Source organism: Leopardus geoffroyi, chromosome D3 (genome assembly GCF_018350155.1).
Source record: "Leopardus geoffroyi isolate Oge1 chromosome D3, O.geoffroyi_Oge1_pat1.0, whole genome shotgun sequence".
Classification (NCBI taxonomy): domain Eukaryota; kingdom Metazoa; phylum Chordata; class Mammalia; order Carnivora; family Felidae; genus Leopardus; species Leopardus geoffroyi.
Genome location: NC_059339.1, coordinates 46,056,994 through 46,074,955, shown reverse-complemented (window position 1 = coordinate 46,074,955; position 17,962 = coordinate 46,056,994). Strand labels below are relative to the sequence as shown.

The window sequence follows — 17,962 nt, the reverse complement described above, 5'->3', positions numbered from 1 at the left end:
CATAAACTATTTTGTTACTTCGGGAAATATACTAGAAGTTGATAAACGAGTTAATCAGTGATGAAGAGGAGCAGATGGGTAAAAGAAATGTGTGTGTGTGTGTGTGTGTGGAGAGAGAGAGAGAGAGAGAGAGAGAGAGAGAGAGAGAGAGATTTGACCTTTAATGTCAGAAGATAAACTCCTGATGTTAAAAAAAAAACAACAGGAAATTATAGACTTACACCCTTGTCACTAAAGTCACTAGAAAACACAGTGTAATTAAATCCAATCCTGCTTTTTCTCCTCTAATGGAAACCTACTTGCTCATTGCCTCAGGGACTCCCAGGGCCCATCCTCAGCTCCTAACTTCTGACCACCTGCCTGCTCTGGCCAGGAAGCGCTGCTGGTGCTCAACTCAGCTCTCCCATCTTTAGCTGGTACCTCTCCTGTTTCAGAGACTTCTCAGCTACCGACCCTCCTTGCTTACCTTCCCGTCGTGGCCAAATCACAGAGCCAAGAAAGAAAATGCTGGTCATTCTGTTGGCCATAACATGTTTCTCCCCTGTGATTTCTTTCCATTCAAGAGGTTTCCCTCTCCCAATCTACCCCAGCTATCCCATCTGGCCTCTTTATCAAGGCCTTGATATCTCTACTTTTTCAATAACCTTTAATTAGAGTTACCACTTATTAAATACTATGTCCCAGATGCACATGGTTTTCTTCACATAATCTTCAGAATAACCTTATGAACTAAATGGTATTTATTGTATCCCCATTTTACAAAAGATGAAACCAAGGCTCACAGAGGTTATATGACTCACTCAGGATCACATCCTTAGGAAGAGCTGCTTTCAGAGCGAGCTCGATTAATTCCAAAGCCCATGTTCTTAATTCTGACAATATACAATCTACTTTTGGGCATTCCAGGACCAACCGGTTCCTTCTTGAAAGAGCCCAAGAAGTTCTTTCTGCAAGTTTTTAAACTCCTATTTTAATGATCTCCATAGATTCCTCTTCCTTCCACTTCTCCCTTCTACTTCTCCTCCCTCCACTTCTCGTTCCATGTCGTGTTGGCATTTCACTGGCAATAAGGGGTCACCTGCACTCGTACTTGCATGTAGGTCACCTGCTCTAACACAAGCTCAGGTTTACGAAGTAAGCCATGTCACATTTTTGCTTGCCCACTCAATGCCCCAAACCCAAAGTACTTCCTCCTAAGAGTTTCATGCCAAAGCCTAGATTTGTGAGCACAGGTCTGCCCTAATTGTACATTCATTCAACCATCAGCTACTGACCTGCTAAAAGTCAGACACTGCCCTTAGGGAGATAGTCTGACCCTGATCTGATTCATTCCTCAAGCCAAGCCTTTCTCTTTCAAGTCCATTTCAGTTATTGATCTCCTTACAAAGTAATTATACTCATCACTTCTATTTTCCCATTGTCCCGTTCCCCCAACTCTTTTGTACAATGTTTTAATTTTTTTTACGATTTCAAGTTAATTTATTTATTTTCAGAGAGGCAGAGAGAGAGGGAGAGAGAATCCCAAGCAGGCTCTGCACTCACAGTGGGGCTCAATCCCACAAATGTCAGATCATAACCTGAGCCGAAATCAAGAGTTGGACACTCAACCAACTGAGCTACCCAGGTGCCCCATGTCTAACGTTTTTGAATTTCATCAGTCACCTAAATTCTTTTGAAGACCAGAAAGGGCATAAATACATACAAAAATAAAATGAAGTATTTATAAATTCTGGAAAGGATACAGAAGTCTCTTTCAGGCGTAACATTCAAAATACATGGGGCGCCTGGATGGCTCAGTGGGTTAAGTGTCAGGCTTCCACTCAGGTCATGATCTCAAGGTTCGTAAGTTCGAGCCCCGCATCAGACTCCCTGCTGTCAGCACAGAGCCTGCTTCAGATCCTCTCTCCCAATCTCCCTCTGCTCCTTCCCCACTCATATGCTTTCTCTCTCTCAAAAACAATAAATAAAAAAATATTTTAATACATAACTAGGGCAGCATGGCCTCCTGAATTCCTAGAACATGACACGCACATTCCTACCTCCAAGCCCTCGTACCTGTTCCCTCTGCATGGAACACATTTTCCCACCCTCTTGACGGGGCTGATTTCTTCTCAACCCTTGGGTTTCTGTACCAATAACACCTCCTTAGGAAAGCCTCTCCATCTACCCAACCTAGAGAAGTTTCCCTTCATTAATCACTATGACAAAATCCTGTTAACTCTCTCCAAGACACAATAGCAGTCTAGAATTATATTTGTTTACTCATTGGTTGCAGTCTCCCCTTAGAATGTCACCTCCATGCAGGCAGGGACTTTCCCTGCCTTGTTCAGATTTGTATTCTTGGCCCACTGCATCCCCATCCTCTGTGCCCGGCACATAAATGTCAATTTATATTTGTTCAATACAGGAACAGATGATATTACACACAAATGTGTGTACACACACATCTCCAGGTAGCAGTTCTTTCCTTCATTGATAAGAATCTACATTAAGAAGCATCCACGGGGCGGGGCACCTGGGTGGCTCAGTCGGTTAAGCGTCCGACTTTGGCTCAGGTCACAATCTCACGTTTGTGAGTTCGAGCCCCGCGTCAGGCTCTGTGCTGACAGTTCGGAGCCTGGAGCCTGCTTTGGATTCCGTGTCTCCCTCTCTCTCTGCTCCCGCTCACTCTCTCTCTCTCTCCCTCAAAAGTAAATAAAAACATTAAAAATAAAAAAAAAAAAAAGAAGAAGAAGAAGAAGAAGCATCCACAAAACTTCTACCAGCTCCTTTGAGCTTCCAGGTGCTGAGATGATCAGTGAGGACAACAAGCCAATCTGAAAGTAGTAATCAAAATTGTATTCACTTACTGTAATAGTGAAGGCAAGAGACAAAAGGTGCCGGTGTCCTAGTGATCCACTTTTCCCCATGGTACAGCGCCAGGCAGGGGTCAGATGACAGGAGAAGTATCTCACTCCCCAGGGACCCAAGTCCAAAGGCTCCTGCCTTTTTATGAGCCCAGAGGGTTGACAATGAGGAGAAGGGAAGAGCAGGAGTAGAAAAACAGAGTGGGGAAAACTGCCTCAGCCCTAGCACCCATGAGAAGTCCCCGTGGAGGCACCTGGGAAGTGCCAGGGACCTCCACTGGAGGTCTCTCAATAGAGGCTCCAGGGCTGAGAATGCAGAAACACATATGGGCACGGCTGGTACCAGGTGGACCCGAATCCTTGGCTGCAAGTCCCTCCTTGGGTACAGGTCTGGTGTGGGGAGCACAGCTTCCCCGTGAGCCCTGCCTTGTAGCTGTCTACGGATGGGCCTAAAAGATGGCACACAGGATTTTGACCTAGCAACGGGCTCTCTTCTCAAAATATCCCTTCAGTGGTTGAGTACACTCTGCCCTGGCAGCTCTTTCCATAGCCGATCTCAATCCCTTGTGCTGCAACATGACACATCCCCTTCTATTTTGCCTTCAGTGAAGGTGGAGAACCGCCAGTTACAAACATCTCCGTAATGGCTCTGAAGGCCCCTGGCCTCATCTTCCTTGTGGTTAGTCAAGCAGTTCTACCATGGTTTGTTTCAGCCCCGATCCTCCTAAGCTAGAGTGGTAAGTGCTATATGTAAGAGCCAGAGAAAACAACACCCAGGACCAAAGCGAGCAAGCGATCAAAGAGAACGGAGGCTGCAGGTAACACCAAGTGAATGAGAGCTACAGAGACTTCTATGGTGCTCAGGGAAACGGAACGAAGACTTTATCACTACTGGAAAGAGTCACTTCCAAGGCTATATTTTTACTCAGATGGAGTCTACTAAGTTGACCTAAAAGATCATGAAATAAAACAAAAGAAAAAAAAAACTCAACTAGTTTATGGCAATCTTACCAAGAGATTTTTCCTAATGAGGTCTCCCTCCATTTTCTGTTCATATTTCTGGTTCATTAAAAACATTCCAAATCACATTAAAGATACATTAAGTGATCAGGTGTCCAAATGAAATAGCAAAGCCACCTGGAAACAGAGAAGACAGACAGGAACATGTGAAAGTCTGACGTTTTTGTTCTCATCAAATCCCTGTGCAAACTACCTTGCATAGAATCTCTGCCACCAGTGTCTTCTGTCCACACAAATCCTCAGCAATATTTAGTCTCTGCAGAGCCAATCCCAGGACATAGTGAATTGGGCCTTTCATTTCACAACCGCACCCTTCCCCTGACGTAGCCCGTGAGCCCTCATTAGTGGGAAAGGAATCATCCAACCACTGGGCTCTATGCAGAAAGGAATCCAAGGCTCACAGTATCCAGGAAACTTCCACGGTCTCACCTGCATGAGTCAATCCTTATTTTATGCCCCTCTGATATGTTCTTCATATTTAAAGATGCCTCAGTGTGGGTGATCCCTAAATATTTGTTCAGCCAAGAACAATACTCATTCTACTTAGAGATATTTTGAGTTGCTAGGTTGCAAAGTCTCAAAAGCAGAGACCCTAGAACTACCTGGAGAGTCTCATGCAGGGCCCTTCATCCTCCACTCTCCCATACACAGATAACTCATACACTGAATAGTCAAGAAGTGCTACTGACTCACTGAGAGACTGATTATCTGATTTAAAGTTACTAATACGGACTGAATATTTATGCCCCCCTAATTTCATATGTTAAAGACCTAACCCCCAAGATGATGGTATTAGGATGAGTTGAATGGGCTTAGTGCCCTTACAAGAGAGGCCCCAGAGAGATCCCTCACCTCTCCCACCATGTGAGGACACAGCAAAAAAACATAAACTAGAAGTGGGCCTTCACCAGACACTGAATCTGCCCTTGACCTCGGATTTCCCAGCCTCTAGAACCGTGAGAAATAAATTTCTGTTGCTCGTAAGTTACCCAGTCTATAGTATTTTGTTATGGCAGTCCGAACCAACTAACAGTGTATTAGTCTCCCAGGGCCACCATTGAAAACGTTGTGCCATAAACTGGCTTAGAACAACAGAAATGTCTTGTCTCATAGTATGGAAGCTAGAAGTCTGCAATCAAGGTGTTGGCAGGGCCCTGTTTCCTCTGAAATCTGCAGAAGGACCCTTCCTTGCCTCTTGCCGCTTCTGGTGGCCCAGCCCTAGTCACTGGTCTCAACCACTATATCAGATATCTCTACTTTGCAATTCAACACATCAGGGCCACAACTGTCTTCCAAAGGCAGGTTATTGAAATCCAGGTACTTTTTGGTCAAACAGCACTTCTATCCAGGTTTTGCTATAGTATGAAAATTCTATGATGGTATCAGCCTTTGAAAGTTTCTTCAAAAAGCATCTATGGAGGGGAGGCTGGGTGGCTCAGTCAGTTAAGTGGGCAACTCTTGATTTCAGCTCAGGTCGTGATCTCACAGTCATGAGATGAAGCCCCGCAGGGGATCCCCTCTCTCCTCTCTCTCTCTGCCCTTCCCCCACTCTCATGCATGCTCTTTCTCTTTCAAAATACATAACGTAAAAAAAAGTATCTATGAGGTATCTGTGATGCACCGCCACAGGGAAGACAGACATGAGCAGGAAAATGCGGCGCCCCCCTCAGGGAGCTAAAGATCTAATAAGGACATCAGATGTGAAAACAAATGGCTCCCAGGTAATGAATGGAATTAGCGAGGTGGTGCACAGTTTGGCTGAAACTCTGGGGGAGGGGCAGTTAGCCTGGCAGTGGCAGCATAGGATAGTAAGAGCATGAACTCTGCGGCCACGGGGCTGCACCAAGCGCTAGCTTTCTGATCTTAAACACATACTGAACCTCTGTGTGCTTCTGTTTCCTCATCTGTAAAATGAGCATGCTAAGAATACCCCCTTGACAAACTGCTGTCAGGATTAAGAAGTCAGTACATGTAAGGTGCTTTACAACAGTACCAAGCAAGCATCAGTAAATATTGCCTAAGTGTGAAATTTACACCTTGCACTGAGCAGCAGACTAAGTCCCCTGATCACTATTACTCACCATGCTGCCTCTTTATTTGCTATCACTTCTGTACACAGTACATGCAATATATGGTGTAACTTGAAAGTAGTAGAGAATTGTTCCTTTTTCCCACTTCTCACAGCTAAGCTATGCATAAATAATCGAATTCAAATTCATCTTCCTTTCTGGCTAATATCCATTTGTTAATCGCACATGTATTTTCTGAGCATTCAGGATAGGAAAACCACTAAGAAAGTACAATATGTTTATGACACTGAAAAACTGGCAGAACATGTGAGACTCAATGAGTTGGCTTTCCCCAGGGCAGTTTCCACCCTGCTGGCATGAGGGATCTGATCAAGGCCCTGCTAGCTCATGCAAAAAGCTCTTTTTATATGAAGCAGAAAAAAAAGGCTCCCTGCCCCTGAGCAGATACAGCCTTGCCCAGGCTGGATTTCAGTCGCCACTTGTCCCTTGGCCAGGAGCCCATGTATGCAGTCAGTTCCACTGACTAGGACCACTGAGGTACCATTGAGAAAGTCTTTTCCTCACTAGGCAAGTGGTTCCAGAATGTTGAGCAAGGGTTAATGCAGGCTCATGAAAGCCTAAATCACAACCAGAAAAAAATTTATGATCTGGAAGAATGTATTCTTGCCACCAAAATTGGCCTGAAAAAGTTAATACCTCCCCCCTCCAAAAAAAAAAAAAAAAAGTTACCTTTTTTTAGAATGATAAAAAGTTGTTTAATGTTTGATAAACAAATTCAAGTGCATAAAGAAATTTCCTTGAATTTAATAAAGATGCTAAAAATGTTCTTTGGATTTTTTTTAACAGTTTCTTTTTACATACAGAGAAACAACCCCATCAACTGTCTGCATCAATAATCCTCGCTGGCGGGCTCACCATTTACCAGGAAGACATCATGCGGCACAACCCACATCCCACAGACTGTCAGACCAGCAGGGACATCTAACTTGAAGAACCATCCCTAGATCTCTTTAATCAAGACTGTTCATCACCCGGAGGCCTTTAACTACCAACTAGCAATTACCTACGAGATCAATGAACCCAGCCACTGGCTTCACTGAAGTGTGACCACTGCCACTACTGCTAGTGGTGATGTCTATACCCCATGCTGACTTCAACCACTGAAGATGCAAGTGTCGCAAAGAAGAGGAAAAAGCCTCCCTCCCCTTCACACACAACGTGAAAAGCGTGCATAAGGCGACGGAACTGAGGGTTATGGATTCATCTTGGGAAGGCCAAAAGCGACACTAACGAGATTCTTAGCCTCGTCTATCAGAGGACGGGCCTCCGCAGGAGCACGCTCCACTTTCTGCAACAGACAAAGGGTTGTCACCACCTCCCTGCAAAGGCTTTCTGTCAGATTTTCGCTTCAGGATGACTGATGAAGTAGAAGGCCCAGGAATGTCTTCTCCTGGAGGCTTTCTCGCATTTCCTTTGTAACTTTTTCCTCCTCGCATGCTGTCCCACATTTCAATCACCTGTCTCCTTTTTTTGTTCTTTAGGCTGTCTTAGTTTTTCCTTATACTTTTCAACGTGTGCATTCAATTCCGTTGGCACTTTCAAATGAGCAGCTGCTAAAGCCTCTTGTCATTTAAAATTTGTTTAATGTTTATTTATTTATTTTGAGAGAGAGCTAGCAGGAGTGGGGGAGGGGCAGAGAGAGAGGGAGAGAGAGAATCCCAAAGAGGCTCCACGCTATGAGCGCAAAGCCAATGATCTCACAACTGTGAGATCATGACCTGAGCCGACACCAAGAGTCAGACGCAGGAAGCACACCCCTCTGTCTCCAGGGCCGGCCGCACAGACAGCCGCTGCTCATCCAACTCCGCCATCACTCTCCCTGCAAAATGTTTCTTCAACTGATATAAAAATGTGCCCCTATGTAAATAAATAATATCTAAACTAGTCATTAATACAGTACCAAAATAATTTAACAGTTATTCTGTAAAAGTCTCTTTGCTGGTGGATTATTTAGCATGCCAAACATGTTCAGTATATAATGTACGGTACATTTCATTCTTAAAAGAACTCTTGATAAAAAAAAAATTTTTTTTCAACATTTATTTATTTTTGAGAGACATAAAATACAGAGCATGAGTGGGGGAGGGACAGAGGGAGACACAGAATCCAAAGCAGGCTCCAGGCTCTGAGCTGTCAGCACAGAGCCTGACGCAGGGCTTGAACTCTTAAGCCATAAGATCGTGACCTGAGCCAAAGTCAGACACTTACCCAACTTAGCCGCCCAGGCGCCCCTATTCCAGTGCCAATTTTTATTTATTTTGTGCTCCTTCCTTGGAACCAACTCGTTTTTCCAGAAGCATCATTTGTTTGTTTGTTTATTACGGGTGTGGTATTTAGAAACCAAGATCTGGGTATGAGGTACCATTTAGTATATGTTCATTGTTACCAGTGTATCACTGCTTCTAGATCCCTTCAGCGGACAGAGCGAGAAACTTAACTCCAAGTAGGAAAAACTCAGAGAGGTCCACACCAAGACACATTGTAATCAAACTGTCAAAAGACAAAAAGAGGGGCACCTGGGTGGCTCAGTCGGTTATGCGTCTGACTTGGACTCAGGACATGATCTCATGGTTTGTGAGTTCAAGCCTCGTATCAGCCTCTACACTTACAGTTCAGAGCCTGCTTCAGATTCTCTGTCTCCCTCTCTCTCTCTCTGCCCTTCCACTGTGCACACACACTCTCTCTCTCAAAAATAAATAAATGAACATTAAAAAGAAAAGACAAAAATAATCTTGAAAGCAGCAAAAGAGAAACAATTTATCACATACAAGGGATCCTCAATAACATTAACAGCCTATTTCTCATCTGAAACCATGGAAACCAGAAGACATGGAGATAACATATTTAAAATGTTGAGAGGAAAATAGAATTCCGTACCTGGTAAGTTATTCTTCAAAAATGAGGGAGAAATGAGGACACTCCCAAATAAACAAAAGCCGAAGGAGTTTATTGCTAGTAGACCTGCTCTATTGAAGATTAAAAAGCTAGAGAAGCTAAAGGAGTCTTTCAGCTGAGATGAAAGAACACTAGACAATAACTCAAAGCCATGCAAAGAAATAAGAAATACCAGGACAGATAACTACATAGATAAATACAAAAGCCAGCATTATTGAATTTTTGGTTTGTCCCATATGATTTAGAAGAGATGCACAGAACAACAATTATATATGTATGTCAATGGGCAACAATGTAAAAGATCTAATTTGTTAGGGTGCCTCAGGGGCTTAGTCAGTTAAGCATTGGATTCTTGATGTCAGCTCAGATCATGATCTCAAGGTTTGTGAGAATAAGCCCCATATCAGGTGTGCTGACAGCGCAGAGCCTGCTTGGGATTCTCTCTCTCCCTCTTTCTCTCTCCGCCCCTCCTCCACTCATGCACTTGCTACCTCTCTATAAAATAAACTTTTTTTAAAAAAAAGATCTAATTTGTGACAATAACATAAAGAGTGGGAACAGACCTATATAGAAGCAGAATTTTAGGTTCCACTGATGCTAAGTTTATATCAACTCAAGTAATCACTATGAAAATAACCAAAAAATATACAGAAAAGTAAATGAGGAAATCAAAATGGTTCATTAGAAAAAGAAATTAAACACAAAAGAAGGTAGGAATGGAGGAATTGAGGAACCTAAAAATAGAAGACATATAGGAAACAAGTAACAAATGGCAGAAGTAAGGCTACTTTAAATGTAAATGGATTAGGCTTATAAATTATCACATATCAATAATCACTTTAAATTTTTTTTTTTAACGTTTATTTATTTTTGAGACAGAGAGAGACAGAGCATGAACGGGGGAGGGGCAGAGAGAGAGGGAGACACAGAATCAGAAGCAGGCTCCAGGCTCTGAGCCATCAGCCCCGAGCCCGTCGCGGGGCTCGAACTCACGGACTCACGGACTGTGAGATCGTGACCTGAGCTGAAGTCGGACGCTTAACCAACTGAGCCACCCAGGCGCCCATAAATGTAAATGGATTAGACTTCTAAATTAAAAGGCAAAGATTTGCAGAATGGATTAAAAAACAAAAAAACATGATACAGATCTACCAGAGATTCACTTTAGACACAAAGACACAAATAAATTGAAAGTGAAAGAATAGAAAAAGGTACTCCCTGTAAAGAGTAACCCAAAAAGAGCTGGGATGGTTATACTAATACCAGACAAAATAAACTTTAAGTTAAAAATTGTTACAAAAGATAAAGACAGACATTACACAATGAGGGAAGGGCCAATCCTTCAAGAAGATATAACAATTTAAATACATGTATACCAAACAAAAAAGCCTCATATGTACAAGAAGCAAAAATTGAGGGACCTGAAGGGATAAATAGTTCCATAATATTAGCTGGAGACATCAGTTCTCCATTTCAATAATAAGTAGTTTCTCGAAAACTTAAATATAAATTTTCTATGTGATCTAGCAATTCCACAGCTAGGAATCTACCCAAGGAAACTGAAAACATATGTCTACACAAAGATTCGTTTGTGAATGTTCATGGCAGCATTAACTTATAGGAGCCCAAACCTGAAAACAATCCAAATGTCCTTGATTGGGATAAAGAAAGTGAGGTGTAGCTATACAATGGAATACTATTTTCTGCAACAAAAAGAAACAAACTACTAAATCATACAAAAATATTAATGAACTTCAAAATCATTATGCCAAGTGAAAGAAGCCAGACACAAAAGACCACATATTGTATAATTTCATTTATATGAAATTTACAGAAATGGGAAATTTTTAGAGACAAAAATAATACTAGTAGAGAAACTGAAAGCGTAAACACAAGAAAACTTTTGCAGCCGATGGAAATCCAGTTCTACAACTGGATTCTAGTGATAGTTGCACAACTCTATAAATTAATTAAAAAATATTTAATTCAGGGGCGCCTGAATTAAATATTTTTCAGTTGGTTGAGAGTCCGACTTCGGCTCAGGTCATGATCTCACGGTTTGTGGGTTCGAGTCCCGTATCGGGTTCTATGCTGCCAGCTCAGAGCTTGGAGCCTGTTTCAGATTACGTGTCTCCCTCTCTCTCTGCCCCTCCCTCACTTGAGCTCTGTCTCAAAAGTAAATAAACATTAAAAAAAAATTTTTTTTAATATTTAATTCACACTTACAATGGATACATGTTATAGTACTTAAATTACACCTCAATAAAGCTGTTAAAAATGACTCCTACTTCAGTCTAGTTTTGGTAAAAAATATGAAGAAAATGTGTAGTTTTCACACTCATATGTGCACTGAAGATGTAAAATGCACACAGCTAACTTTCTGTAATGAGTTAAGCACAGTTTTCTTACAAGTCCTTTCCTTTGCCTATGACTATATACTTCTTTTTCTCAGATCAAATGATCCACATTCTCAATGGCACAGGTAATTCAGAGCATGAAGTAAGATCTTGCAATTCAAGGACTGAACATTCACATTTCCAACTATTCACTTTCAACAGCCCTGAAAGTCCATGAGCTCCAGTAGTCTGTGATTTGTTGAGAAAAAAATTTAAAAATGTTTTAATGTTTATTTTATTTTTGAGAGAGAGACAGAGCGTGAACAGGGGAGGGGCAGACACAGAGGGAGACACAGAATCTGAAATGGGCTCCAGGCTCTGAGCTGTCAGCACAGAACCCGATGCAGGGCTTGAACCCATGAACCCTGAGATCATGACCTGAGCTGAAGTCGGACGCTTAACCTACTGAGCCATCCAGGCACCTCTGTTGAGGAAAAAAATTAAATTGCTGACGTCCTGCTGTGTGGAACCATGTTCCACCTCACCCTGGTGAGTGAACGTGGCTCTCCAGAGGAAAACATGGATGTTTGTCTTCTCCAAATGATTTGTGCATAAACTTTCATTGCTAAACTTTGGCCAATGTCCATAAACACAGAACTATTAGGAAAATCATTTTTTAAAAAGTATTATTCATCTTTAATGCAAACTGGTGCAGCCATTCTGGAAAAAAAGTATGGAGGTTCCTGAAAAAATTAAAAATAGGACTATCCTACGACCCAGCAATTGCACTACTAGGTTTTTATCTCAGGGATACAGCTGTGCTGTTTCGAAGGGGCACGTGCACCCCAATGTTTATAGCAGCATTATCAACAATAGCCAAAGTATGGAAAGAGCCCAAATGTCCATCAATTGATGAATGGATAAAGAAAATGTGGTATATGTATACAATGGCGTATTACTGGGCAATCAAAAAGAATGAAATCTTGCCATTTGCAATACGTGATTGGAACTAGAAGGTATTATGCTAAGCGAAATTAGAGAAAAACAAATATGACTTCACTCATGAGGACTTTAACATACAAAACAGATGAACATAACAGAAGGGAAGCAAAAATAATATAAAAGCAGGGAAGGGGACAAAAACATAAGAGACTCATATATGGAGAACAAACAGAGGGTTACTGGAGGAGTTGTGGGAGGGGGGATGGACTAAATGGGTAAGGGGCATTAAGGAATCAACTCCTGAAATCATTGTTGCACTATATGCTAACTAACCTGGATGTAAATTTTAAAAAATAAAATTAAAAAAAAAAGGATTATTCATCTTTAAATTGCTGACTGGAGTCATTTGTCTGAAGTTTCAAAATAACACACCTAAGAATTGTTACAAATGTATCAGTGGAATAATAAATGTCTTCATTTCTCAGCCCTTGCTCAAGACTTTCCTATCAGTTTCACAAAGGAAAAGGCCCTTGTTGAAGCTAACAAATGGTTTCTCTTTCACAATAGTTCTATAAACAGCCTTAGTGAAATTGAGTTTCCTGTTTATGACCATTAGTCCCAGTTACACAAACACACAACCTAGCCTGCTTTGTGCCAAGCATTCCTGCTCTTGGTTGTAACTGACCAGTGTGTGCAAGCTCCCCTACCACTGTCATTCAGGTTAGATACACGTTCCTACACATAAATTATAATGTAATTAAGGAACATACAAAAGATGTGTTGAATTGTCAATGTACAAAATCGGCATCATATATTTGGTAAATAGGTTCACTTCGTTCCTTGTGAGTGTAGTGTTAATGCCAAACTAAACCAAACACAAGGTTATATTTTCAATGCAGCCTTCCACTAACATTTTACCATCATCTCTAGCAGATGTCAGAAATAATAATGTGTTTTGATTCCATAGGTAAGTAAACATTTAAAATTGAAGCATAAAGTGTGACAGATTTCAGTGGGAGTTTCTTCTCAGCAGAATAGAATTAATTTGTGCATTTTCCTTGTATATTCTTTACAAACTTCTTTACCGCCTTTAGCTGTGTCTTCACCATCCTCTCCTTCAATATTTTCTGAGCATATATACTGTACCAGCCTTTGCGGTTAAGCATGGGATACAGCTGTGAACCAGACAGACAAAATCCCTGAATCACAGAGCTCTCAAACACCAAAAACTTTATGTCTGAGCAGTAACAAGTATATAAAATCTTATTTAATGAATTTGAAGTGCAGAGAAACCACAGCAGATACTTTTCACACAACAAACAAAAACCTCAGACTTTTAAAATCCTCTACCTATCGACACATGCTACCACTCAAGTATCAGAATTATTATTACAGAATCAGAACCATAAGCCCAGGTTTTATTCAAAGACATGACTTTTATTCATTTTTTGCATTTTTTGCAAAATCCTTCTGCCTGAAATTCTAAACCCTGGCTGGCCCTAAAGATTTATTTTTAGAAAGCTGAAAGAAATAGAACTTATTAACTCCTCTCCATTTCCCATCTTGAGCTATACATAAGATTCAAGATCATCATCATTCGGGTACAACCAATTGATCAATCCCAGTCTCTCTTTCTTTTCCCACTCATCTCCCATCACCCCGTAGTTTTCTGAAAGGCAGGGTCTATACCAGGTGTTGCCAACAATGGGCTAGAGTGAGCATCTCATAGCCCAGCTCTTAGAACTCCCCTTCCCTGTCTTCTCTGTCCTCATTAGGTAAGAACCTCTCACGTGAGCAATCAGTGAGATCTCCTGAAGCCCTCAACTGTGAAAGCAGAAAGCACTATTCAGCAGCAACTTTTGCTCTCCTTATTTTTACGGAAGAATACGGCATAACACCAGATGGCATTATTTTTCCACTGTCTATGGCCTGGCCTAGAAATGCAGTCTGCTGAATGACCTGAGAAAGGCCACTTCCTACTCTATCTAGGACTGTGAACCAAGGTTTAAGGACCAAGGAAACTCCATCAGATCAGAAAATAGGACTTTTCTGGACCTCCAAAAAGTAGTATCAACCTATGAGCACTCAAAACAAAACAAAACAAAAACAAAAACAAAAAACAACAACCAGTGAGGAGGGGAATGAAGATCAGTCCATTCCTAGGCAAATCCATGGGAGAGGAGACAGCTGAAAATTTCTTTGATACCTTTCTTCTGCTTGCATTTACTCTTTCCATAATTAGGACAGTTCTCTCCAAGCTGGATGTGCCAGACAATCCAATGGGATGCCAGAAGGGAATATTAAAACTTGTTTATTTTACTTAAAAATGAAGAAACTCAGTCTTACTAATATTGAATGTGCAGATGGCATAGGGCCTTTACCCTGTCCTCAAGTCACCTGGTCACAATGGTCCTGAGAGTCTGTCTGTCCAAGGGAAGAGGAGGAGGGGTTCCACCAGCTATCATCTGACCATGACACATCAAAGCTTGCATGTGCCTGGTTAAGTGGACATGTGGATTCTATTCTCCTGAAGGGCAGAACAGTTCCAAACTTGTACTACAAGGAGGAGTGATAATGAAATTGTTTTGATGGCACAGATTCACCGGTTCTCTCATGGTAACCTACTTAAAAGAATTTGAAATTTAAAGATGAGTCACACTTTTTTTTTTACACAAAAATTCCAAATCTGCTTATTCTGGGATGACATGGGCTGCCAGTAGTACACGACCTGATAGATATTTACAAAAAATAAGGGTACTTACCAAGGTAAAGGTGTTGTTTTAACGATGTGTGAAAAGGTAAATACTGTTCTAAAGAAATGGATGCTTTGGGTTTTTTTAAGTTTTTTTTTTAATGTTTTTAAAATTTTTTTTAAATGTTTATTTACTTTTTGAGAGAGAGACAGAGACAGAGCATGAGCGGGGGAGGGGCAGAGATTGAGAGAGACACAGAATCCCAAGCAGGCTCCAAGCTCTGAGCTATCATCACAGAGCCCAACGTGGGGCTCGAACTCACAAACCGCGAGATCATGACCTGAGTCCAAGTCGAATACTTAACCGACTGAGCCACCCAGGTGCCCCAAGAAATGTACACTTTGGAAAGAGTGTTTTGGGAAATAGATGTTTGGAAATGTTTCATTTTTTTGGCTGTTGAAAAGACAGAATTGTGTTACTCTAAAAGTTCTTATGTTTGCACATTTTAAAAACATGGACACAGAATTTTGTAATATATTTTAATATTAAAAAAAAAGGACTTGCAGTGAGTTTTGAATCACTAAACACACTACCTTCCTACCTTCCACTAAAACACAATACCTTCCTACCAAGAAGTACTTAATGCCATTTGAAAAGCAAACATTGACTGGCCAAGTGTCTCCTTTAAAAAATTTTTAGAATAACTGAAGGATGGGGCAGAAATTTGAGTACCATGATTTAATGAATTCAGGCAATATCAGACCTGTGAAGTTACACAGAATCCCACGCTCAGAAAGTCTCCTCAGTTAATTTAATATTCCGCTATCACCATTTGAAATTCATAATTTTTGGACAAGGTGCTCCACATTTTCATTTTGCACTGTACTCTGTGATTATGTAGCTGGTTCTGGAACTCAGTGGTCAATGCAGTCCTTCTGGAATCTACCCATTTTTTTTTTTTTTGAAGTATCTTTCCAGCGAGGACAATCACTAATTTCAAGCATTAATGTAAAACCAACCTTGAATTGCTGGATCATAAGTGCTCAACTCGTCAAAACTATTTATATAAATAATTACATCTGGATATTTATAAATAACTCTACACAATAACAAATTAAGTATTTAGAGAAAGCAAAATTAAAAGGCGCTGTTAATAAAATTAAAAGTATTTTCATCATTGTCATTTTAATTTTTATTTCTATTCTATTCTTGTGTGTTTTATAGTACACACAATATACTAATAAAGCAATACATGCACACAATTTATAATTGCATGTTCAACAATTTGTTATTTATGGAAATGCACAACCAAGAGTTTCTACAACACTGACCTAGATTCTCAATGACAATCATTTGCCTTTGGAGCCCAAGCTCCAAAATCACTCCCTCTTCCGGCAACACTTCCCTATTCCTCAGCAATATTTCCCAGTAGAAGGAGGGAGGCAATTATGAATTATGGCTCAGTGTAAAGAAAATTTAGAGTCAGGACTGGGTTCAAATCTCCCTACCCTACTTGAAGACGCTGGCACGTTTCTCAACCTGCTCCCGGATCCAGTTCCCAGAGCTGTTGTGAGGGTCCTGTGTCAGCACCTGGCACACGTCCAGATGCTGATTAAGCACCAGCAACACTATCATTCGCACCAGGTGTTCGCACTGAGTCTCTGACGGACCCCGAGCGTCGCGTCCATTGCTGCCCATTTCTTCTCACTCGCCCCAGAGACCCTGAATGGTGGCACTTCAGGCGGTGCGGTGCGGTGCATCTTTTGGGTGACATCGGAGTGATACTACCGATATAACCTAAAAGTTCTCTCCAAATACGCCACGGAAACCCACTGCTACCCACTTCTCCGAATAAGGTCGGGAAGAAAGAAGGGCCTAGGAGGAGGCGTCCGGGGCACTCAAGGCCTGGTCAGGCGCTACCTGAGTGACTGGGGCAGGACGGCAGGACGGGGCGACAGTTCCGTACTGTGTACGCACTTCGGGGCGCACCTTGGGACTTTCTGCTCAGCGCGCCCAAACTTAACCTCAGCCTTCACTCACCTCGCGCGCTCTACCCGTCCCTGCTTCGGGCGGCGCGTCTGCAAGCCTGGTGCCCCGCAGGTTCGCACCTCCGCACCGCGCCTACCACCGGGGTCGCCGGCCCGCGCGGAGCTGGGGGACCCCGTCCGGGTCACCTGGGCTCTCCAGCGTACGCTGGGGAAGGACCCCCTCCCTCCGCGTGCAGTCGCTGGGCAGAGCACGCTGGGAAGAGCCAGGAGGGGGCCCCGCCCCCTGCCACCCCTCGCTCCGGGACCTTACCTGGATGGTGTGGCCGCTGCCCGGGGCCGTGGGCCCCCCCACCAACTTGCAGTAGAGCTCGGGCCGGGGCCGCGCGACGCCAGGCTCCCGCTCCCCGCAGGTGGCGGTGGCCCAAATCCTCGCCGCCTCCGCCAGATTGAAGTAGGGCGGGTGCAGGCTGAGCCGGGCCGCGGCCCGGGGTTCCCGAGAGGCGCTCACCGCCCGCAGCAGGGGCGGCGGCGGCAGCAGCAGCAGCAGCAGGAGCAGGACTGGCCTCGTTGCCCAGCCTGGAGCCCACGCAGCCGCCGCCATCCTGCAGCGCACGATCCTCCCGGGAAGAGCGAGCTCAGCCCGGGGTGTGGGCGGCGGCCGACCGCACCCCCGCCCCACGCGCCTGGAGCCCGCGGCGTGGGGGCGGCCTCTCTGGTCTGGAACCTGCAGCGGCTGGAGCCGGCAACCAACGGAGCAGGAACTGACAGCGCCCAGCCTCGGGCCAGGAGACGAGGTCTCTGCGAACGCGCTGCGCGCTGCAAACTTCGCGGGCGGGGAGCGCGGAAGGCGTTCCCGGACTCCTACCCTGGCGGCTGCGGCGGGGGCCGGGACCGCCCCACCTTCCCACGCCCCGCGCAGAAATCAGATATTTTTCCTCTCCAGCTACTCACGGTCACACACCAGAGAGGAAAGCCAGCTCTGGACCTCGGACAAGGGAGTCGGCTTGCAGAGAATTTGGGTGAGACATCAGAGCAAGCTGGCGCTGCCTGCAGAACTTACATCAAAGACATTGTGGCTTCCCGGACAAGTCTCAATTGTCAAAAGACAAGTCCCGTCAATTCTCAGACACTGTGCGCCAACGATAGAAATGG

The 17,962-nt window shown here is 43.2% G+C and overlaps 1 protein-coding gene across 3 annotated transcripts in view; it reads right to left on the bottom strand.

The window, feature by feature from the left end:
- Positions 1-17,729, bottom strand: part of LAMA3 (laminin subunit alpha 3) — a 274,895-nt gene extending 257,166 nt beyond the window's left edge. For 2 of the 3 annotated variants that reach the window (XM_045458939.1, XM_045458940.1), the window contains exon 1: positions 17,121-17,729. In XM_045458939.1, coding sequence (XP_045314895.1) covers positions 17,121-17,411 — 291 coding nt within the window. In that variant the 5' untranslated portion in view covers positions 17,412-17,729. The remainder of the gene's footprint in view (positions 1-17,120) is intronic. The other variant, XM_045458941.1, reaches the window with a different exon arrangement.
- Positions 17,730-17,962: the final 233 nt, after the last annotated feature.